This window comes from Pipistrellus kuhlii, unplaced genomic scaffold (assembly GCF_014108245.1).
Source record: "Pipistrellus kuhlii isolate mPipKuh1 unplaced genomic scaffold, mPipKuh1.p scaffold_m20_p_28, whole genome shotgun sequence".
Taxonomy (NCBI): Eukaryota; Metazoa; Chordata; class Mammalia; order Chiroptera; family Vespertilionidae; genus Pipistrellus; species Pipistrellus kuhlii.
Window position 1 is genome coordinate 7,149,927 of NW_023425527.1, and position 22,487 is coordinate 7,172,413.

The 22,487-nt window shown below is 55.6% G+C and overlaps 1 protein-coding gene across 14 annotated transcripts in view; it reads left to right on the forward strand.

The window, feature by feature from the left end:
- KSR1 (kinase suppressor of ras 1) overlaps window positions 1-22,487 on the forward strand; it is a 144,487-nt gene that overhangs the window by 91,129 nt on the left and 30,871 nt on the right. For 9 of the 14 annotated variants that reach the window (XR_006742690.1, XM_036454262.2, XM_036454261.2 and 6 more), the window contains exons 3-4: window positions 16,029-16,176; window positions 20,507-20,962. Coding sequence is in view for 13 of the 14 variants with exons in the window: in XM_036454262.2 (XP_036310155.1) it covers window positions 16,029-16,176; window positions 20,507-20,962 (604 nt within the window). In the remaining variant the exon portion in view is untranslated. Of the gene's footprint in view, window positions 1-698; window positions 819-5,585; window positions 5,716-16,028; window positions 16,177-20,506; window positions 20,967-22,487 lie in introns of those variants that run through there. The other 5 variants (XM_036454263.2, XM_036454268.2, XM_036454271.2 and 2 more) reach the window with 4 other exon arrangements.

Consider the following 22,487-nt stretch of genomic DNA (forward strand, 5'->3'; position numbering starts at 1 on the left):
GCGGGTCTGAAGCCTGCCCCGGTGGGGCCCCGTGCGAAGGACACCCTCCCTGGTCCCGGGAGCTCAGCTTCTCAGAGCTGGCACTGAGAGCCCGGACCGAAGCTGGCCTGGGGCCTGTGGGATGCGGCGACGAACGCGGTCTGGGAAGGTCAGAGAAGGGCCAGGAGCTAGCCAGGCCAGAAGGGAAGAGCACGCCACACAGAGGGAACAGTGCCTGCCAAGACTCTGTGGTCTGAGAGCTGGTGCCGACCTCACAGGAAGGGTTTGAAAAGGCCTGGTCTGGGGGAGGCTGGTGAGGTCAGAGGTGGGTTTGTGGAAAGTGCCCGGGTTGGGGTTCTATCTGGGCCGTCACTGACGTGTGTGTGTGCGTGTGAGAGAGACAGAACGGTAGGGTTGTTTTAAGGAAAATCAAACTCCCAGGAGTGAGAAGGCAGGATGTGCCATGGGGTAGGAGAGGGTGCAGGGATGAGGATCGCTCGCATGGAGGGGTGGAAGGTAGGGCTCCTCCCTCTAGGCACACACGGACTGTTCCCACCACCACCACCTCCTTCCACAGGTTAGAAACTCAACCTCACAGCTTCTGGCTGCAGCTGGGGAAATGATTTCAGAGCCTGCTGGCGCGGGGCCATCTGTTTCTTTAGCCATTTCCCCGTTGGAAGTTGTTAAGGGAAGTGGCAGGCGCTGGCTGGGATCAGTCCTGGCAGGCGAAGGGGGTGGGTGGGCGCTGCCTCCGCGGGAGTCCGGCCAGAGCCGCTGTGGGGCCCGGAGTCAGCTCACACTGGCGGGGCTTTCTCGAACAGAAGATGGACGTGGGTCTGGTAAGGCGTTTTCGTTGTGGTCCTGCCTGGGCAGGTTTCTCTTTCTCCTTTTGCCTATCCCCTTCTCTAGGGGGTGGTGAAGCGTTCTTCCCAACCTCTGCCACCGTCTTGGTTTCCCATTGTCTGGGGGGAGGGGTCATCGCTGTGCCTTCCACTGCCATCCCCCCATCCCCCCAATGTAGGCTGTAAGAAGCAGGAGGCTGTGTACGATTAAACCAGAAAAATGAGCTGGAATTTGAACCCAGCTGCCTCACTCCTAGCCTCTCCTCCCCACCCCCTTCCTCTCATCCACCCTCTCCCCTGGGGAGCCAGAGCCGGGCTTGTGGCCGCCTGGCTCTCTGGCAGCTGGGAGCCTCCTCAGAATGCGGCACGTGCCCTGGGGGTCCGCACTTGGGGGCTAACTTGGTACCAAGGAATGGAGATCTCAGTACCAGCCCAGTGGGCATGGGCCACAGAGCTCTCCCCGCCTAGGAAGGGAGAGGAGGCCTGGGCCGGGGACGGGCATGCTGGTGTCACCCATCCAGCCAGCAGAAGAGCTGAGGGTGGGCTATGGAAGGAAGGGGGTAAACTGCAAGATGACGTATACCGTCCTGTGTAACCCTTGTCCCTGGGGTGGGGGTGGGAAGATACTCTGATCCTCATTATATGGCTCAGCAGACTGATGCTCAGAGAGGGTGAGTGACCTGCTGGCATCACACAGCTAGCTGATAGCGGGGGTGGGGTTCAAAACTCACATCCTTGTGACTCCAAAGCCAGGCTTACCTTCCTACATGGTTTTGCCATCTGACATCTTACCAGAATAGCCCAGCCTGGGGCTACTGTGCACAGTTGTATAATTGAATTGAGCTTTCTCTCAATTTCCCCTTCCCCTCCTCATCTTCTCTTCCTTTCCTCCCCCCCCCCCAATTCTAACTTTCTCTCTCTCTTCCTCCCTCTGTCCTTTGTTCCCTCACTCCCCTCCTTCCTTCAAGTCTATTCTATGCCGATTGAAAACTTGTCTTATACCCAATTCATTATCACAGGGGATTAATTATGAACAAATTACAGTCTGCCCTGGGGGATAACACATCTGCAGACAACCACAATGCAAAGCGGACTGACTGGCCCGGAGGGAGGGAAGGATGAGATGAGATGATGAGGGAGGAAAGGATGAGAGAGGGACAGAGCGGAGGGCCGGTCCTGTGTTTCCCTATCGGTCCGGTCATGCGCTCCCTCCGCGAGTGTATTCACCGCCTATTGTGCGCCAGGTGCTATTCTAGGCACTGCACCTGAGTTCCTGTCCCCACAGAACTTGCGTACGTCACTCTTTCCGATGAATGAAGTGATGTCACTTTCTGATCCTGAGCCAACGTGTCTGTTTTAAGCGTTGAGAGTAGGGGTGCCCCTGGTGACTAGAACTCTGGAAAATCAGGAGCTTGGCCCTGTACAGGCTGGCGCTTACAGAGTAGATGTTCTTGTTGAATGACCGAGCTTATCCAGAGCCTGGTGTCTTGGGCCCATGTGGTCCCAGGAGCTCTCATCTGGGATTGCAGAGGCTGACTTGCAAGGGCCCCTTGGGGAGGTCTTTGGCTGCTGCTGACCTGCTGAGGCCTAGGGTTCCCGAGCTGCCTCTGGGTTGCATTGGGCAAGACAGTGTGTTGGAGCCCTGCTGTGAGATGGTTTTGGCTTGGTGTGCACCTGAACCTCCTCTGGGACCACCCAGCTCCTGGGCTGTCGGCTCGTGTCTGTCCCTCCTGCTCCAGGGAATGCCTGCCTCAAAGGCAAGATTGCTCTAGAACAGCTAGATATTGGGAAATATGTGTGTCAACACCACGCTGTTTTAATTATTATAAAGCAAAAGTCTCCTTTCTCATTACCCTTCTTTAAAAAAAAAAAAAAAATCAACAGGTACATTTCACCGGCCCTTGCTTCCAGCTGTGTCCCTTTGGGCAGGCAGCGAGATTGGAAAACAAGACAGTTTCAGAGGTTGGCCCCTGGGATTACCCCAGAACCTGGTGTGGGGAGGCAGACGAAACCTCACCTTTGCCACTTGCCGGTGACGTGATTGTGGACAAGTCCCTGGCCTCTCTGACCGAGCCTGTTGACTCATCTGTCAGTTGCTCTAGGGAGAAACTGAGGGGTCATTTCTGAATCCTTCATTTCCTCAGCCCCCATATTCCATTGACTGGCAAATCCCATAAACTCTATTTCCAAATAGACACTGAGTGGCCAGATTATTATGGTCTCTGAACGCATAATAATCTGGCCACTCAGTGTATATCCTATATAATAAAAGGATAATATGCAAATTGTCCCCTCATGCAGGCAGGCCGGCCAACTGCCCATGGCCCCTCCCCCTGGCCAGGCTGGCCAGACCTCACCCATGCACAAATTCATGCACCGGGCCAATAATATATATACACACACTCTGAGTGGCCAGATTATTATGCGTTCAGAGATCATAACAATCTGGCCACTCAGTGTATATCCCAAGTCTGTGCCTTTTTTTTTTTTTACCACTGCCACTCCCCTAACCCTAGCTACTGCATGGACTTATGCAATAGCACCTACACCACTCTGTGTATCGACTTTTGCCCTCCCCTTTATTCATTTTTCATGAGCCAAATCCAATCATCATCTTGTTTTCTGAGTGTCTTGTTGCATTCAGCATAAAATTATGCGTGCACACACATACACCCTGATTCCCTTCAAAACCCTGACATATTTGGCATCTGCCTCCTTCCATGTTGTCTCTTTCCCTCCTCTCTCCTCCCCTCATGTGAGGACAAGTAAAATTGTTTCCTGTCATAGCCTTTGTATGTTCTTTCCCCTCTGCCTGGAAACTTCCATACCCTCACAGCTGGCACCTTCTACCTCTGACAGGAACCCATTTCCTGAGTGCAGTTGGCCCTGATGTTCAGACCCTCTATCGTGCTCCAAAGGTTGGGCCAACTGGAGTTCTCCATCTTCCTAGCCCTAGGATTGGTTCTGATACGAGCACATGACCAAAGCAAAGCCAATCAGGGCCTTCCCTGTTATTTTCCAGCTATAGTTCTAGGGAGGAAGCTCTCCCTAACCCTAGTCCTGCTGATAGAAGAAGCATGCACAAATACACACACTCTCTCTCTGATAGCAATAATAATTGGCAGTGCAGCACCCACCTCAGCCCTCCCCACGGCTCTCCATGGGGATGGGTCACCTGACTCTCCCCTGGGGGTTCAAGGGTGACATTGTGCCCCATTTCCCGAGCGGAAGGCCCTCAGGCTGCTGTAACAAAAATACCACAGACTGGATGGCTGATAAACAACAGAAATGTATTTCTCACAGTTCTGAGGGCTGAGAAGTTCAAGACCAAGGTGCCAGCAGAGTTGGTGTGTGGTGTTGACCTATACTTCCTGGAGTAGAGAAGGCCATCTTCCTGCTGTGTTTTCACGTGGTGGAAGGGGCCAGGCCGCTCTCGGAGTCTTTTCCCAGAGCACTAATCCCGTTCACTAGGGCTGCACCCTCGTGACCTAATCACCTGCCGGAGGCCCGTCTTCAAATACCATCACATTGGGATTAGCTTTCAGCATGTGAATTCTGGAGACACACAAACGTTTAGTCCACAGCAGAGGGCAATGCTCTTATCCCCCGTACAAAAGAGATAGAAAATAAGAGACCGAGCCTAAACCGTTAGGCTCAGTGGATAGAGCGTCAGCCTGTGGACTGAAGGGTCCCGGGTTTGGTTCCGGTCAAGGGCATGTACCTTGGAAACAGTTGATAGATGTTTCTCTCTCATCGATGTTTCTGGCTCTCTATCTCTCTCCCTTCCTGTCTGTAAAAAAATCAATTAAAAAAAAAATATATATATATATATATATATATATATATATATATATATATATATATTTTTTTTTTTTTTTTTTAAAGGAAAAAAAAAATAAGTGACCAAGATCCCTTAGACAGTAAGTGGTAGAGCCAGGATTCCTATCCAGGAAGTCTGGCTACAAAGTTGGGGTCATGAACACACACACACACACACACACACACACACTCTCTCTCTCTCTCTCTCTCTCTCTCTCTTAATTTAAGTTCTCACAGCACCACATTGCACATTCCCTCTGTGGTGCCTGAGCATCTTTTCTTGTTTTTAAAATTTTATTTTCAGGTGACATTTTGTAAATAAATCTGATTACAAAAGTTCTTTGTAGGAGAATTTGAAAATATAAAAGTTAAAAAAAAAATTCCCCATAACCCTTCCGGCCACTGTTAGCTCCTGAACCTTGTACGTTGCTCTTTCGTTTACGTAGAGTAAAATCCACTGTTTTGTGTAAAATACAGTTCACGAGCTTTGATAGCCAGGAGTTTGTACGGCTCTTCCTGTGGGTGTCCACACCACCCAGTCCCAAACGTGTGAGAGCGGCAGGGGCATGGGGGCAGTGACAGGTCATGTGGGGGTGGGGGTTCCCCAGATGACTCACTGGGAGGAGGGAGATGACCCTCCTGCTCCTGGTTGACTCAGGTCAGGCTTTTTGGAGGGGGGCTGTGGGGCAGGGAAAACCCTCTCTGTTTGTGGCCCGGTAACCCGGGCGCCTGGGCCCCCGGCCCCCTGCAGCGAGGCCCTTCGGAGCCTGCGCGTCTCGCAGCAGCACCTGCTCTGGGAGGTATGTGCTGACTCCCCAGCTCCCAGGCACAGACTATTTTTGGCTGCAGTGACTGTCCACTACAGTCATGACAACAAAAACTCTCCCCGCCTCGTCCTTCCCCGGGACACCACCGCACAGGGGCCAGGGCTGCCGAGGACCCCGGGCTCCGGCCCCGCGCCATGCACTGCCTGTGGAGCTGGGTGACGGTCAAGGGTTCGAGGGGCACGGCCCCGCCGCCCGTGGTGCTACGGGAAGCACGAGGCCTGGACCGGCCTGGGCCGGAGGGCTGCGAGGTAGGCGCAGGGGCCTGGGATCCAGCTTTCCTGGGAGCGCCTGGGACGGGTGTATTTGCCTGTGCTCGGAGCCTTCGCTTTGCTAACGATAGAGCACGCCTGGAGGAGTCTGCCTGTTGGGGTAGAATGTGACTTCCATTTCATTGTTTCATCCCCTGTCTTGTGGTCAGGCGGCTGAGGAACTGGCAGAATCTTCCCGAAATAGATCTCCCCCCATCCTTCTTGTGAATAATTTTTTTTTGGCCCGTTCTTGCTTTTGGTTTGAAGAGGGCATTCCATTTGTTTCCAGCCTCCTCCTTCGGAAGGAGCTTAAGACACTGAGGTTGTCCAGGCCCGCCCAGCCCTGCCTCTCAGGGTTTCTGGTCAACCAGGCCAAACTGTGTAGAGGCCTGAGTGTTAACTCCAGAGTTAACACGGACCCGGGCCCCATCCAGGCCCCATCATTCACTGGCCGTCCCTTAAGTGAGTGACTTAGTCTCTCTGACCCTCGCTTTCCTCAGCGACCAAGCCGTGTGCCCAGGCCCCTTCACGGGTCGCGGTAGTACCTGTGGTTGTTATTTTTGTGACTAGACTGGTTGTGAAAAGAGGAAGTGTGTCGAGAAGCAGAGTAAGAATCAGCGTGCCGCAGCCCTGGGTGGGCCTTGGCCTGGCCTCGGAACCTGGGTGTTTGGGTGTGTGTAGCTGGTGATGCGGGGCTTGCTTCTTCTTTTCAAAAAGAAGAAACGTGTCACCCACGAGGGCATGGGTAGGCAAGGCCAGGGAGATGAGCATTTCTGCCCACCCACCACCTTTTGAGTCAACAGCACAGTGCCAGGCTCTGGGCGTGGTCACGAGCCCAGAGCGCCATTGCTTCTGGGTCCCACAGGGCTCCGGGCCCACGTGGCTTGGCCTCCCTGGGACCAGTGCCTTTGGAGGCGATTCTCAGGGAGAGCCTCAGGGAGGTCTTCCTCTTGGCTCCCCTGTTCGAGCAGCTCAGGAAACCTGGCAGAATAAAGCCTTCACCTGCGGATAAGGAATGCCCACTCTGGGAGACGGTGAGCTCTCCGGGGTGGTCCCCTCCCTCTCTGAACCTCGGTGTCCTCCTCTGGGAAGTGAGTGTTGGACTCGATTGTCTCTAAGGTCCCTTCGGACTCTGCCTCTGACCTTGGCAGAGGAAGGATTTCTCACTCTGTTAGCTCATGAATATCCTTTGGCTCCTTTCATGCCCTTAGACCCTCGTGACTCTGGCGATGGCCCTCCCAAAGCTCCATGGGGCTCTCATTGCTGCTGTGAGGCAGGAATGGTCATAGAAGTTTCTGGAAAACTACGGAGAGGGGCTGTCCACCCCCAGGAGCTCCCTGTTCCGGGGGACCTGCCTGGGTGGGGTAGCTGTGATATAATGAGGTCCCTGTCCTCAGGCGGGAGCAGTCTGGGTCTCAGGTCTCCAGCTCTGGACTCACTTCCTGTGGCCCCGTGAATCCCCCACCTGGACAGACAGACAGCCCAAAGGACAGACCACACGCTGAACACTGGGACATGCCCCTCTGGTGGATGGGTCTGTGATTGGGCTCCTGGCCCCAAGGGGAGCCCTCCAGACCCCGATGCTGTGGCCAGGCATGTGCCAGGGCCCTAAGCGAAGCTGCTGTACCTGAGGCCCGTCGGCCCGGCTCTGCACTCTCTGGCTGAGCTCAGAGGTCTCGCTCTGTGGATATGGAGGAGGCAGGAGAGGGAAGCAGGGGAGGGAGACAGAGTCGGCTCGCCCCGGAATCCTCTCTTTAACGGTGTGTTTGAATAGGGGATAATCAGAAAGGGGAGCATTTGGGGACCAGCAAGCCACAAAGATGGCTATAAAGTGGCCACACCCAAAGCCCCTGTTTATTTCTGTCAGGGCCCTTACCCTCGGGTGAGCTGAGTTCCCCCACGGTGACACACATTTCAAGCCCAACCCTGTCCCTTGCACCCTCTGCCGTGGATTATGGGGCCTCCCAGTTTAGGGCTCCTGTCCCAGGCAGTTCCTCACGGCTCCCCCTCTCCCTCTCAGGAGTGTCCCTGTTGGGATGGCACAGCACCCCTCCCCCTCCCTCGGGAGCCCTCCTCTTCACCCAACGCCAGCTGGCCTGTGTCCCCATTACCACCGTGCTCGTCCCCCTCTCAACGGCTGCGTCACCCAGGGGCACAGTGTTGGGGGGCGGGTGGGAGGGGTGCTGCAGGTCTGGGGAGCCTCCTGCCCCCCGCCCCACTCCACTCACACAGCCGTGACCCCTCCACACCGCCCTGCTTGTGCAAGGAGGAGGGACTTTCCCACTTGCCTGTTCCCCAGAAGCCAAGCGTCATCGAGGGTTAGTGTTACCCTTTGGCTGCTGGTAAACTCTCCCCCGTCCTTCCCTGACCCCAATCTGTCTTGTTTGTTTGTTTTAGAGTATTCCAGGTTTGACGCGAGTTTTAAACTGTGGAGCCTGGTGAACAACACTGGGGTTCCCCCCCTTCCACCCCACCCCGACAATCAGCATGCATCCTGGGTGTAGAGGACCCGCTGTAGAAGCCCACCTAGCTCCTCTCTTCATTTTGCGAGTAGCACGTCCTGGGGAGAAGCACACAGCCCCCAAACTGGGGTGTGTGTGTGTGTTTCTCTAATGCTGGATGTGTCTGGCCATTTTCAAACGGCAGCCAGGAGGAGCAGTTTTGGGAATGTGTGTTGATGCCACAGGGAAAGGTGACGAAGTGCAGGCCACCTTGGTGATGGATGTGGGCCTGCCGCGGAGCTTCTGCCTGTGTCCCCTTCTGCTGGGAGTGTGTTGGGTTGGCCGGGGTGAAGACCTGTCAGCACAGCAGGGGCCCGGGAGGGAAGGAGCAGTGGGGCCTGGGGCCACCAGGTGATGTGTGTTTGTTGAGTGACTGAATGGATGACCCACTAGAGAGGGGTAACAGGCTATGGCCCCTGGGCCAGTCCAGCCGGCTACTGGGTCTTTGGACAGCCTTGTGAACGAAGAATGGTTTCACAGTTTTAACTGGTAAGGAACCAAAAGGAGAATTTCGTGGCATGTGACGATTCCATGAACTTGGGGCTTCCGGGTCCAGTCCGGAAGCTGTATTGGCACGGAGTCACGCTCCGTCCGTGTACACACTGTCTGGCTGTTTGGTGCTCTCCTGGCCGAGGCGAGCAGTTGTGATAGAGACCATACGGCCCGCAGAGCTGAAAATACTCACTCTCTGCCTGTTCAGCAAGCAATTCCCGCCAATTCCTGTCCTAGGTGCCTCGGGTTTATGGGGGGAAGAACGGGGCCTGGGAGGCAGCCACGGTCAGGCTCTCCCCAGGGAGTAGGGCCGGGCCCCTGCAGTGGAGGTGGTGGCTGTGGTGACGGCAGATGCTGCCAGATGCTAGAGGTGTGGTCTCTGGCAGAGGTGGGAAGCACCTTTCTGCTCCAGGAAAAGAGCTCGCCTATAGAGCAAAGAAGTGGGCACCAGCACAGACAGGGTCGGCTGGCTGGGACTAGGCAGAAATGGCCACACCTCAGCCTCGCCAGTTGGGCTGTGTGGCCTTGAGAAAGTTACCTGCCCTCTCTGAGCTTTATCACCCATCTCAGGATGTTATGAAAGTCCCATGTGGTGACCGCTTACATTCGTCTAGCAGAGTGTCTGGCACCCAGGAAATGCACAGTAAGTGCTCATCATCCACCCTTCGTTGGCCCCTTCTCGTCTCCCCTTTAGCCTCCCCCTCCACACCCCATCTCACCACCACACCACCTTTCTGAGGCTCTCAGGCCCAGACGTGCCAATACCTGGGGCCAAGGACAACTGCTCCCCGAAGATTCCAGCGAGGCTGCCCACTCGGTGAGCCTCCACTTGCCTTGCGGGAGGGAGGCAGGGAGGCCCTGCTGTGAGGGAGAGGATGTCCCCGGGACGCCTGGGCACTTGGGCGAGGCTGGGGGTGAGGTGAAGGAGGTCAGGCCCCAGAGCGCAGCCCTGCCCTGGCCAGACCCGCCTCTGAACTGGGCTTTCTGAGACCCTTTCTGGTTCTTTGGCCAGACTCAAGACCCAGCAGCCGTTTGGCCCCTGGCCCCCGGCCCCCAGAAATTCTGATCTGATAGGTTTGAGGTGGGGGCCTGGGCACCGGGATTTTTTTAAAAGGCCCTCCCTGCCCCCTGTGCCTCCAGGGTGCCACCAGGGTTGAGAGCCCCAGATCCGATCTAGGCAAACCCACTTGTTCTATAAATGATGCGGCCCAAGCCCAAGAGGAGCAGGGACTGCCCAGGGTCAGGGGGTTCCAAGGTCCAAACCTGACCCTCCCTTTGCCGGGCTGGCCGCCGGGAGCTGAGGAGAGAAGGCCTCCAGGAAGTGGCTGGCTTCTCCCGGGAGGGGCTTTGCCTGTCCCCAGGCTGGGACGGAGGGATAGTAAAGAGGCTGGCACAGACCCTGTCCACAGGCAAAGCCAGTACCTCAGACTGTCTACTCGTCTCCATGGAAACCCCAGGCGGCTGCCTGGCCCAGGCTCTCACCTTCCCAGCCCCTCCTGTGTCTCCCAGAATAACCAGCTATTATCCAAGTCTCACCCCAATCTCACCTGCCCCCTCCCTGAGCCCTAAGGGTGGGAAGCAGGAAGGAAGGGGCTCCCTTGCCAACTGGAGGCAGGTGGGCTCCCAGCCTGAGATGCCACAGAAATCTCCCTGCTCTTCTCGCTGTCCTTTCCCACCCCTCTTTGGTGTGAGGGTCCTGCATCACCATCTGCAGGGTTCTGGGAGTCTGTGACCAGTTCCCAGGGAAGCATCTGTGCTGAAGGACCTGGCCCTTTAATGACCACCTCCCCTCCCAGCCAGGGCAGCTGGAGGAGGCCTCTGCCCACCTCCCCTCCCCCCTCTCCACAAACCCTGGTTCTGCAAATGGACCTTGATTGCCAGCAGCACTGATTGGAGCAGCTCCTGACATGCCTGACCCATCCTGTGCTAAAACACCGTGGTCAGCAAAAACTGCGGCTCGCGAGCCAGACGCGGCTCTTTGGCCCCTTGAGTGTGGCTCTTCCACAAAACACCACGGCCTGGGCGAGCCTATGTTGAAGAAGTGGCATTCGAAGAGGTTTACGTTTAGAAAATTGGCTCTCCAAAGAAATGTCAGTCGTTGTCCTGTTGATATTTGGCTCGGTTGACGAATGCGTTGGCTGACCACTGCCCTAGGACTAGAAAGCTGACCAGAGGCACCAACTTTGGGTTTGCCTCCTGGTCTTCCATCAGCCCGGCCTCCACCTGATGCTGGCTTGAGCGCCCACATGGCCCGTACCCAGGCTTGGCAGCGCCCTGGCATCTGCACCGCCCACCTGACTGAGCACGGCGAGGGGGGTGGCTCTCCCTGTGAGCCGGCGCAGGTTTCTAAGTATAGACCCCAGGCAGCCCCGTGGCTGCTGGTAAGTCTCGGGATACCATTTGATACCCGCCTGGCCCGCCTCCAGCCGCTGCCAGCTGCTGAGGGGAGGGGGCCGCAGTGCTTGGGCTGGCCCACCCCACCTCCTATAGAGAACAGAGCCGGCAGCTTAGCGCAGGCGGGGAGGGGCTTCGGTGCCCCGCTGACCCTGCTCTCTAATCGTTATGCATGTGAGAAGGAACGACCGAATGCCACCCACCGGAGAGTATACACCGTGTCTGGAAGGGATGGGCAGAGGCAGAGCCAGTGTCCTCGGACTCTTGCTCTGACCCGTGTCCTCACTGCCCTGCTTCCGTGCCCCCTGCTCACCCCCGAAACCGGCTGGGCAGCCAGGCCCTCCCTTCCTGGTTTCTAGTTCATAGTCTCTTCTTTACATGGAAGCCCGGGTGGGGTGGCAGCGATTCTCCTCAGAACAATCGCCTCTCGGCCTTTGTCCCTTCCCCAGAACTCGGGGGTGGGTGGGGTGGGGGGCGGGCCCTTGGCCGTGAGACAGGTGGCGTGTTCCGTGTGCCCGCGGGCGGGGGTGCGGCTCTCTTGAGGCCTCTGAGACCTGAGAGGGTTTCAGAGCTGCTCTGCCTGCCAGGCCTGTGAGTTTGCCTTTAGAAGGTGGTTAAACTGATCCCCTCCTTTGCTTCTGGCTGGGAAATTGTCCAGCAAGTTTGGGTGTGAAATAATAACTTCCTAACTCAGTCTCAGCTCTGCTTGGCCCCGTGGGTGGGCAAGTCACATCCGAGTGTGAGGTTTGGGGGTGGCGAGTTGCTGAGGGCCATTGCTCAGGTCAGGGTAGAGGGAGATGGAGGGCCCCTCAAGGGCCTGCACGGCCAGTGGCCCAGCCTGGCTGTGGTTTAGCTGGGGGCCCCGGTTCCAGCATCCCGGCCTCCTGCTCTCTCCTCTTCATTGAAATAACTCTGGTCCAAAGTCACTCATCGGCTTTGGAAGGCTGGGCGCTTTGTTTCTGGCATGGGGTGCCAGAGCCAGGGTGGGTACCTCTCCGAGAAGGCCTGGCCGTCCAGTGGGATGTTGCCAAGGACCCTTGCTGCTGGGCCCCCGGTTCTCCCCAGTTGCCTGCAGAAATCAAGCTTTCAAAAATCGCCGATCAGACATTCGGAAGGCGTCAGAGTCTTCATGCAGGGTCTCCAGGCGGGAGTCTGGAGGCTCCGTGGAACCATTGTTTGGTTGCACAAATTTGCATGAGTTGCCACCCTGTAAAATTTTTATTTTAAAATAAAAACTCAGATTTCTTTCAAACCAGACGATCTGGTGCCCCTCCCAGAGTCTCCCCTCTCACCCAGCACTGCCTGAGGGCAGAGGGTGGGTTTCTGATGAGCATCACCCTTGCTGCTGCTGGATTTCTTACTGTCCAGTGGAGGCCAGAGGCTTGTTTCTAGTGCACGTGTCTCCATCAAAAATTAGATCCTCATCGCCTCTGATCTCACTTCCCAAGGCCTGGCCCCGAGGCTGTGTGTGTGAGACCCTCCCTGCCAGGTAACCCGCTGACTGGGGGAGAGCTTCACTGACTGCACTTTGAGGAAGGAATGGGGGGAGGGGGTCCCTCTCCCCAGCTCAGTGATCCAGCCCTGCGGGGAGGGACCAGGGATTGGAGAGGGGAAGGAGCGATCGGAAACCATGGCCACAGCGGTGAGTAAGCACTCTCATTTCATTGATGCAGCGTTCACACTCCAGAAAGCAATGCCCGTCCCGGAAGAGGCTGGGGCGGCTCCAGGTTACGTGGGACCCCTGGATTGGAATAATGGAAAGAGTTTGAGGAATGGCATTCCTGGGTGTCAGTTCTGGCCCTGCCATTTATTCAGCAGCCTTGCTCGAGGTCTCTGAGCCTCAGTAAAATGGGCTTAACGCCTTTCCTTGCTGAACTGTTCTGAATGGAGCTGGTATACGAAGTACTGGGCATGTTGTACTGGCAAATGGTGTGTAATAATAAATGTAATTATTACGTTGGGGAAACTGAAACTTGGTGTGGGTGGGAAAGAGAGGGGTATAAGGAAAGGAAACCAATCCTTTGCATTTTAGTTAGATTGGGACTTGGATTTCTGGGCTTGTTGGTGTCCATGTCATTGTCGTCGGTCCCCCTCTCCCCCCTCCACACACACACACACACACACACACACACACACACACACACACAATCAGGCAGATACAGGAACCTCCTCTTGGAAACCTGCTGAGTCATCACCGCCTCGGGACATGCAGGAGCCTCCGTGAGAACCTGCCCGGGGAGGACAGGACGCTCTGGGGAGAGGTGGAGGGTGGTGTCTGCTCTGGGTAAAGGTCACACACCATTTGTTTGTCCTCTGACAATGCTGCCGACCTGCTTTTCATAGTGAAATGAGGGGAAAGATGTCACCACCTCATCTGCAGTCGGGGAAGATACACCGCTGAACCGAAGTTTCTGCCTGGGGCTGTTATCTAATCAGCTCCCCCTCCCTGTGCTGTTCTTATCTTCCTCTGTGACGCTCTGGTTTTGTCTTCAGGAGGATGTCTGACAACCACGGGTTTGTCCAACCCATGAGGAGCTGCTTGGTGCTTTTTACTTGTGTGCTTATTTCTAATTATTGGTGTGCCTCATTCTATATATATATATATATATATATATATATATATATATATATATATTTTTTTTATTGATGTTGTACAGAGAGGAAGGGAGAGAGATAGAGAGTTAGAAACATCGATGAGAGAGAGTCATCGATCAGCTGCCTCTTGCACACCCCCTACTGGGGATGTGCCCGCAACCAAGGTACATGCCCTTGACTGGAATTGTCCCCAAGCCGACGCTCTATCCATTGAGCCAAACCGGTCTCGGCCGTATGCCTCATTCTAAACAGCTACGAGATTCTTGCCCACAACCCTGGAGACTGAAGAATATACAGACAAGACAGAGGCGGGGAGGGGAGGGGAGGGGCATGGCCAGACTTCAGGGACCACGTACGAGGCCCAGGGCATCACAGAGCCCCAAACTGTTGCCTCAATGACTCAGAGGCAGTATCTTTATCAGGTTCAGTTTTGACACTTGGGGATAGACTGACAATAGCATTACTCTCTTAAAGTAAAATTAGACACAGCTTGCTAAAATCAATGAAACCCAGCTTAGCTTCTCAAGGATTGCGAGCTTCGTATGAATCACTGGATGTGGAATGTTTGGTGTTCTCTGTTACAAAAATTTTGGAAACTATAGAAAGGGGCCAAAGAAGAAGAAAAAAAAAAACACACAAAAAAAACAACAACCCCAAAACATCTTACCACTGGTCCCGCAGCTCCGAGCTTTCTCTGTGCTCGGCCACATTGCTGTGCAAGGACGTGTCACCCCATAAGCCACCGAGGCCAGGGACCTGTGCCGTTGAGCTGCTTGTCTGCTCCAGGCTTGGTGTCACATGTGACTCAAAGTGATCAGAGCCGGAGGGGTTTCTTCCCCTTGGTGAGGGGAGAGAGCACAGCTCTGAAGTCAGACCTCGATTCAGCTCAACCCTCTTTGTGGGAGTTTTCTACTGCGGCCTCACAAGTCACCACAAGCTCAGCGGCTTGCAAGCCCCGCTGAGTAGCTTTCAGTTCTGTAGGGGGGACTGGATGGAGGTGGACTCTGCTTGCTCCCTGCTTCGCACCTCACTACCTGAAGCCCGTGTCAGCCAGGCTGGCCGCCTACCTGGAAACTTTGGGAAAAAGCCATGTCCAAGGGCATTCAGGTGGTTGGCAGAATCCAGTTCCTGGTGGCCATCGATAGGTCTGAGGTGCCCCCTTCCTTGCTGGCCACAGGGGGACACCTTCCCCTAAAGGCGATCCGCATTCCTTCTCACGTGGACTCTCCATCTTCCCAGTCCACAGGGTGTCCTTCTCACACTTCACGTCTCTCACTCCCTCTCTGCTGCCTTCACCTAGGGAAGGTTTTGGCTGAGACTTAACTAAAGGGAGGTAGTAAGGGCCTATATGCTTGTTGAGGGTTAATTTTTTTTTTTTTAAATCCTCAACCGAGGATATGTTCTGTTTTTTAATATATATATTTTATTGATTTTTTACAAAGAGGAAGGGAGAGAGATAGAGAGTTAGAAACATCGATGAGAGAGAGCCATTGATCAGCTGCCTCTTGCACGCCCCCTACTGGGTATGTGCCCACAACCAAGGTACATGCCCTTGACAGAAATCGAACCCGGGACCCTTCAGTCCCGGCTGACGCTCTATCCACTGAGCCATACCGGTTTTGGCAATATGTTCTTTTTTTTATTTATGAGAGTGAGAGCAAGAGCGAGAGCAACATCGATGTGAGAGAGAAACATGGATTGCCTCCAGTACTGGCCCCAACAAGGACTGAACCTGCAGCCTTTGGGGGTAAGGGGCGACGCTGCAATTCATGGAGCCACCCGGCCAGGGCGAGGGTGAATTCTTTTCCATCCTATCACTAAGCCGATTTTATTCGGAATCTTGTCTGAGTCGGACACAGGGCAGCAGAATTGTAAAGGGCAGTCTTTATCTCAAGTGCTGTCATTCTGAAAAGTTGTCATGATTCATCATTTTTCTGGGCAGAGGCATTGAAAGAAACAAGATGGGCAGTGCGCCCTGATCTGAACTTTTCAGATTTTTTCCTTCCTTCCTTCCTTCCTTCCTTCCTTCCTTCCTTCCTTCCTTCCTTCCTTCCCCCCTTCTCTTCTTCCCTCCTTCCCTCCCACCCCCTTCACCCTGAAGCTGAGGCCTCTCCACTTCAGCTGCTGCCTCGGGGAGGGTGGGGCTGGGGTGAGGGCTGGCCGCCTGAGACCTCAGACAAGTGGTGGCCTCGAGCTGGAGGCCTGCCCACCAGCAGCTGGCCCCTGCCACTCAGCGGGGAGGCCGGCGCTGGCCAGGGGAAGAATGAAGAGGGTGCCCGGACCCCCAGAGTGCTCACGGGCTCTCTGCCTGTCCCTTCTGTGCTTCCTCAGGAGATCCTCCGAGAGCTCACGCTGGACGCGCTGCTGGACATGAACGAGGCCAAGGTGAAGGAGACGCTGCGGGGCTGCGGGGCGAGCGCGGAGGAGTGCGGCCGCCTGCAGTATGCCCTCACCTGCCTGCGGAAGGTGACAGGCCTGGGTAGGTAGGGCCTGCCCCCCCCCCCCCCCCAGCGCCCCGGCCCCGCTGGCTCCCTCTCCCTCCACCTGGGCGTAGACACCCGCCTTTTCTCCCCAGGCCCAGCCCGGTTCCCCGGGGCCACGGCCTCTGCTGAGTGGGTGATGGAGGGGTGGAGCAGGTGTGGCCCAGGGGTTCCGGGGTAGCTTGGAAAGGCCGGGGTAGACATTCAGGAAGTGTGTGCTGGACCCGACCGGAGACAGGCTCTCCCCGAGCCCGAGGCTCAGCCCTGGCCGGTGCTCACAGGGGAAGCTCTAAGCCTTTGTTCCAAACCCTAGGCTGGCCTGCCGGGCGGGCCCTGTAGGATTTCCCCTCTCGGAGGACACTTGTTAGGCTCTGTGACCCCTCAGCAGCTTCCTGTGTTCCAGCCCTCTCCTCACCCCAGTGCCCCCAGTCCTCTCCCCACGTCTCTGGTCCCCAGTCCTCCTCGGCGGGCTGGGATGTGCGCTCAGAAGGCACACTCTGAGGTGGGCGCAGCCCGAGCCACTCAGGATTGGAGAAATGACACTGAGTTTCAGCCCTGGGCGTGTGCATGGCCGCCCCTGGCGAAGCGTGTAATCCCGGCATTAGATGCATTCCCCGGGAATCAGTTGCTCGCTTTCTAATTCCTGCCTTGGGAACAGCTTCAAACACCCTGACATTTAACGCTCCCACTACCAACCACACCGATAAGGCTTTGAAACGAGCCTAATGAGTGGGATTAGCTGCATTTTTTTTTTTCTTCATTATCAGAGCCACCTGTCTTATTTCTGTCTGCCTGAGGCTTAAGGAAAGCACTGAGATTTATATTCTGCCTGATCATTTTATCAGAGGAGATTGGGCTTAATTTCTTCCCCGGCCCCATTGCATCAAGCCCGTCTCTGAACCCAGAGCCTCTGCAGAGAGCTTTACTCGATTCAGAAAACCCGGGCGCGCCAGGCCTCCTGGCAGGTGCAGAGAATGCAACGGCAGAGACACCGTCAACATTCTGGTCCCCTGAGGGGAGCAGACCGAGCCCCGAGAGGGGAGTCCAAGACACAGCAGTCGGAGGCTGAGAGGGGATTGCAGCCCGAGTCTCTGACGGTGGTTGGTTGGTTCCCACGTTGTGGAAATTTACAAGTACTTGCCACCTAAGCTGGAATCTTGGGGTAACTTGTCAGCCCCTCCCTTCTGCAGGCCTGAACTGGAAAGAACTGTGGGGGAGCCAGCTGTCAAGTGGTGGCGACCCGTGTGTGTTGGGAAGGCTGCCGGATGCCAAGCTAGGGAGATCGCTAACTTATTAAGCACTAATTTATTAAGCCGGGCACTTGACACGCACGTGGCAACACCCTGTTACGCGGTGGCAGTAAGCTCCTTTAGCAGCTCTGGGCGAGCTATCTGCCTTCCACACCTGGCGCGTAGCAGAGCCGCGCTGGGGGCTCAGGCCCCTGCAGCCTCCGAGTGCTTTTCCCACTGTGCCCCGGAGGAGGCCCCTCGGGCGAGCATCTTTAACGGGCCTTTCTCTCTCATTCCATCTCAGCTTGTGGTGCCTCTACATCCCTGAAAGGGTCCTGGTTGCACCCCACCCCAATGGGTCTGCCCTGTGGTGGCCATACCTCAAGGGTACCTGCCAGATTGGGGGGCGGGGAGGTCCCCGTGATTACTCTGTCTCTCGGATCATGCAGGCAGAGTCTTCATTGCACCCCGCGGGCTTGCTGAGAGCCGCTTACATCCCATAGGAGCTGGGCCAGTTGCTCAGCCCCCCTGTGCCTCAGTTTCCTCACCTGTAAAACGGAGGTCGTAGCAACACCTCCCTCACAGGGTTGTTCTGAGGACGAAGTGAGTTACAGTCGAGCGCTTAGACCAGAGCCCGTGACACGCCCCGTGCTCTTTTCACTATCAGGCTGTTGCCTGGCGGTCACTGTCCACGTTATTTCCCTGTGGTCTCCGGTGCTAAGAAAGGTGAGCGAGGATGGTTCCCCGTGCCAGTGGCCTGTAAGCAGGAACATCGTGCCTGCTGTGCTCCTGTTCTTCGTCCGTAGCACACAGCACCCGTCAGTCCCCAAGCTCTTCCTACGAAGTGGCTCCGGGGTCATTCCCAGAGCCACGGCCGATGGCCGGGTGGTGGCACGCACAGCAAGACGACCCACCTGCCCTCTCTGAGCTGGTGCAGAGCCCCGTGGTCAGTCTGGAGAATTGGGGGCTTGTTTCTTACCCATGGGCTCATCCTCTGACCAAGAAACATGTCCGTGCTGCCTGTAGATGGGTGTAGGAGCTGAAGTGTAAGTTGTGGCCGCAGTTCCAGAGGGGCACAGGGAACGCTCAGACGGAGGGGCTCATCCTGCCCAGTAGATTCGTGAAGAGAGTCACCACGCGATGGAGTAGGAGGAAGGGCGTTAGGAGGGGGTGGGATGCCCAAGAAACCCCAACAACTGGAAAGGCCAACCTCTCTCCCCCGTACCTGATAAACGTGGGCTGTGTGGGCTAATACCCTTGGGGGAGGAGGCCAGTGCTGTGGTTGGAGCCACATCGTGCTCCGTTCCCAGCCCACCCCTTGCTTATCTGTCCGACCTTGGCATAGCATGTGGCCTCCCTGCATCTCGGACCCCCCACGCTGAGAGGATGGGGGAGACGGGACAGAGCACAGAGTAGAAGGGTTCCGGGGAAGATGTTCATTTTGTCTGGAGTCACAGTCTACCTTCCGGTCCATTCTACTCATTGATAACGATGAGGAGGGAGGTATCTTCTCCTCCCCCACAACAGTGTGTCTAGATGGGGTCCTTGCTCCCTGCCCCCACCCCTTCAGCATCTGCCCATCTCCTATAGGGTTAAACCTAAAGTCCCAAGCAAGACATCCAGGGTCCCCCCTGAGCTGGCCCCCGGTACACTGACCCTCCGCTTCATCTCTTACGTCTCCCTGGCTTGTCCTGACCTCTCAAGGCAGGTGGGACTCTTAGTTACCAGACGGTGCTGTGTGTTCCCTACTTTCCCATGTGCTGTTCCCTCTGCTCAGTACACCGGCTCCATCTGCTGCTTCCCTCATTGGCTCAGCCCAGGTGCCCCCTCTTGTGGGAAGCCCCCTGACCCCAAGGCTATTTAGGGTCTTCCTCCTCTGGGCTCCCTCGGTCCCCATCCGTCTCCTGGTCAGCACACAGCTATTGTGCTGAGTGTCTGTCGCCCTCGTTGGACCCTTCAGGCCAGCAGATGTCCTTTCTATGCCCTGGTACCCGGCGTCCAGCATGTGCCTGAATGAATGGACAGACTGTGTCGTTGAGTTGGAGCCCCACAGAGCCTCGAGGGCTCAGCGGCCTCAGGCAGAGGTCACCGTGGGGGCAGCCGAAGGGCATTCACGGGCTTCTCTCATGAGCGAGCGGCTGTTGACCCCTTTCTAGCTGGATCTCTTTGCTAGCCAATTTCCAGGGCAGTTTGCTGTTGGAAGGTTGCTACAGCCCCTTTCCTGATATTTGAATTTTCGTAAAGTGGAGCTATCTCTCTATGTGCCCCAGCTTCGCTTTCCTAACTCTGAAAAGATCAGTCACCACTTTCCTCTCCGAAGTGCTCCCCTGTGGAGCTGGTTTGCTGGCCTGTTCCCCACAGACCTGCCAGCAGGAGCCCCGCATGAGCTAGTCCCCTTTGGGCCTCGTGTTCTTTCTGTAAAACAGGGACAGTAGTATCATGGCGGTGGCCTCACGGTCACTTAGAAAAGGTGGGAAAAGATGCATGTGCGTGAGAGGCCTTTGCAAACCAGGGGAAACCTTCTATTAAGGAGCTGTGCAGCCTGGCCAGCATGGCCCAGTGGTTTGAGCATCGACCTATGAACCAGGAGGTCACGGTTCGATTCCTGGTCAGGGTACAGGCCCGGGTTGGGGGCTCAATCCCCAGAGAGGGGCGTGCAAAAAGCAGCCAATAATGATGCTCTCTCATCATTTATGTTTCTCTCTCTCTTTCCCTCTCTATTCCTCTCTGAAATCAATAAAAATATATTTTTTAAAAATTTTAATAAAAGGAGCTGTGCCACCTTGGACAGGGTGTTTAACCTCTCTGGGCCCGAGCCACCTCACCTGTACATGCCTCTAGCCTAATGGTCGGCAAACTCATTAGTCAACCGAGCCAAATATCCACAGGTCAACGATTGAGATTTCTTTTGAGAGCCAGATTTTTTTAAACGTAAACTTCTTCTAACGCCACTTCTTCAACATAGACTCGCCCAGGCCGTGGTATTTTGTGGGAGAGCCACACTCAAGGGGCCAAATAGCCACATGTGGCTCGCGAGCCGCAATTTTGCCGACCACGGCTCTAGCCCCAGCCTCCTATGACTCGACTTCTCTGCCCACAGGAAGGGAGCACAAAGAGGACTTGGGCTGGAGCGCATTGGATGCCCGGCGGGAAAGCGGCTCAGGGCCTTCCACGGACACCCTCTCACCGGCCAGCTTGCCCTGGCCCCCGGGGAGCGGCCAGCTGGGCAGGATGGGCAGCAATGCCCAGGGCCCCCGCTCCGTCTCCGTGTCAGCTCTGCCCACCTCGGACTTCCCAACGCCTGGGCCCGGCGAGGGCCTCACGGACACCTATATCCCCCTGCATGCCAGTGGCCGGCTGACGCCCCGCGCCCTGCACAGCTTCATCACCCCCCCAACCACGCCCCAGCTACGGCGGCACACCAAGCTGAAGCCGCCACGGACGCCACCCCCGCCCAGCCGCAAGGTCTTCCAGCTGCTGCCCAGCTTCCCCACGCTCACCCGGAGCAAGTCCCATGAGTCTCAGCTGGGGAACCGCATCGATGAGGTCTCCCCCATGAGGTGAGTACTCCAGCCAGGCAGTCGTTGAATTTACAATCCCCTGAAAGTTTTGACTACAGTTTTCTCATTATAAAGATAATATAGAATCAATGGGAAAAGGTCATACAATCAACTAACATGTAAGTCTGTACCGTGAAAGGTACCCCTGTCTCTCATTCTACTCCCCAGACTACCTTAACCACTTGGGCTGAATCTTCCTTGATTTCCTTTGTGCACACGCACAGACAGACACACAAGTACACAAAATGAGATGATGCCATGCATCAGTCAGGGTAGACTGGAGTATGCTGCAGTGACAAACAGCCCCCAGGTCCCTGGTCTTCAAGCAAAGATTTATCTCTTGCTCATGCTACCTGCCCATCATGGGTCGGCCCATTCCAGGTCCCATGCTGAATGTCCCACTGTGGCAGAGGAAGAAAGCAATGCAGCGCTCTTTCCTGAAAGGTCCACTCACCGTTCACGATCCTACCCAAACAAAGGAACCAGGAAACGTAACTCCCATGTGCCCAGAAGAGAATGGAATATCTGGCTGTACCCTCTAGGGATGATAAACACCATGCACTCTGTCCTATATAACCTATTTTTTCAACTTACCTTGATACCTTGAGAACTTCGTGTCAGTACTCTTTTATTTTTTTAATATATTTTTTAATCTGTGTTTAAAACAGGTAATAACAGTTACATGGCCCAAATGCAAAAGCTTCGTAGCCCATGTAGTTCATTCATCTTTTTAGGGGTGTATAGTATAAAGTGACCCCCTACTATTTCCTTAGTTACCCAGGAGCAAACAGGTTATGGGTTCTGTATATGGTTATAGTTATCCAAATGCCTCATCTTTGTCTCATTTTTATATCATTCCATTATATAGTTTAACTCATTCCCTCTTGATGGATATTGAGGTCATTGTCATTTTTGTAGCAATTATTACAAAAATTGCCTTTGTCAATATACCCTCATGGGCAGAGTGTATCTGGGCATCACAGTGGGCAAAAACCCAGGGTGTCGTCCGCTTCTCATTTTCCCCACAAAGAGCATCAGGAGGGCTCTGGTCTCATCCTGGCTCCAGGAGGAGAACAGAGCCTCAGGCAGGTGCCACCTCTGCCTCAGGTCCCACCACTGGTGTGCTGGCCTTGAACCCTGGGGCTCTGAGTCTCTTCTCCACAGAGCCAGCAGAACGGACACTGGCATGGACACTCAGGCCACCCTGCTGCCCTCAGAGAGCCCCGAGGGCAGGCTGAGTGGCCTGGTTCCCCCAGCTCTCTTTATCCCTCTGACAGCGTGGCTCAGGACACATCCCCACCTGGCCCTGCGTGGAGGTTGGCTTTCTGCTCCACCCCATTCTCCCTGCCCTCCTGCCCCCGACGATTCCTCTCGGGCAGACTGAGCCCTCCTCCTGCCTGGGGGACTCTAATCACCTGCTGGTGGCGGTGAGGCTCAGAGAAGCTGATGTATGAGAGGGCACAGATTTAGCTTTGTGCCCACTGGGGGGCCAGGAGGGCACTTCTAGCCCTTCCCATTGGG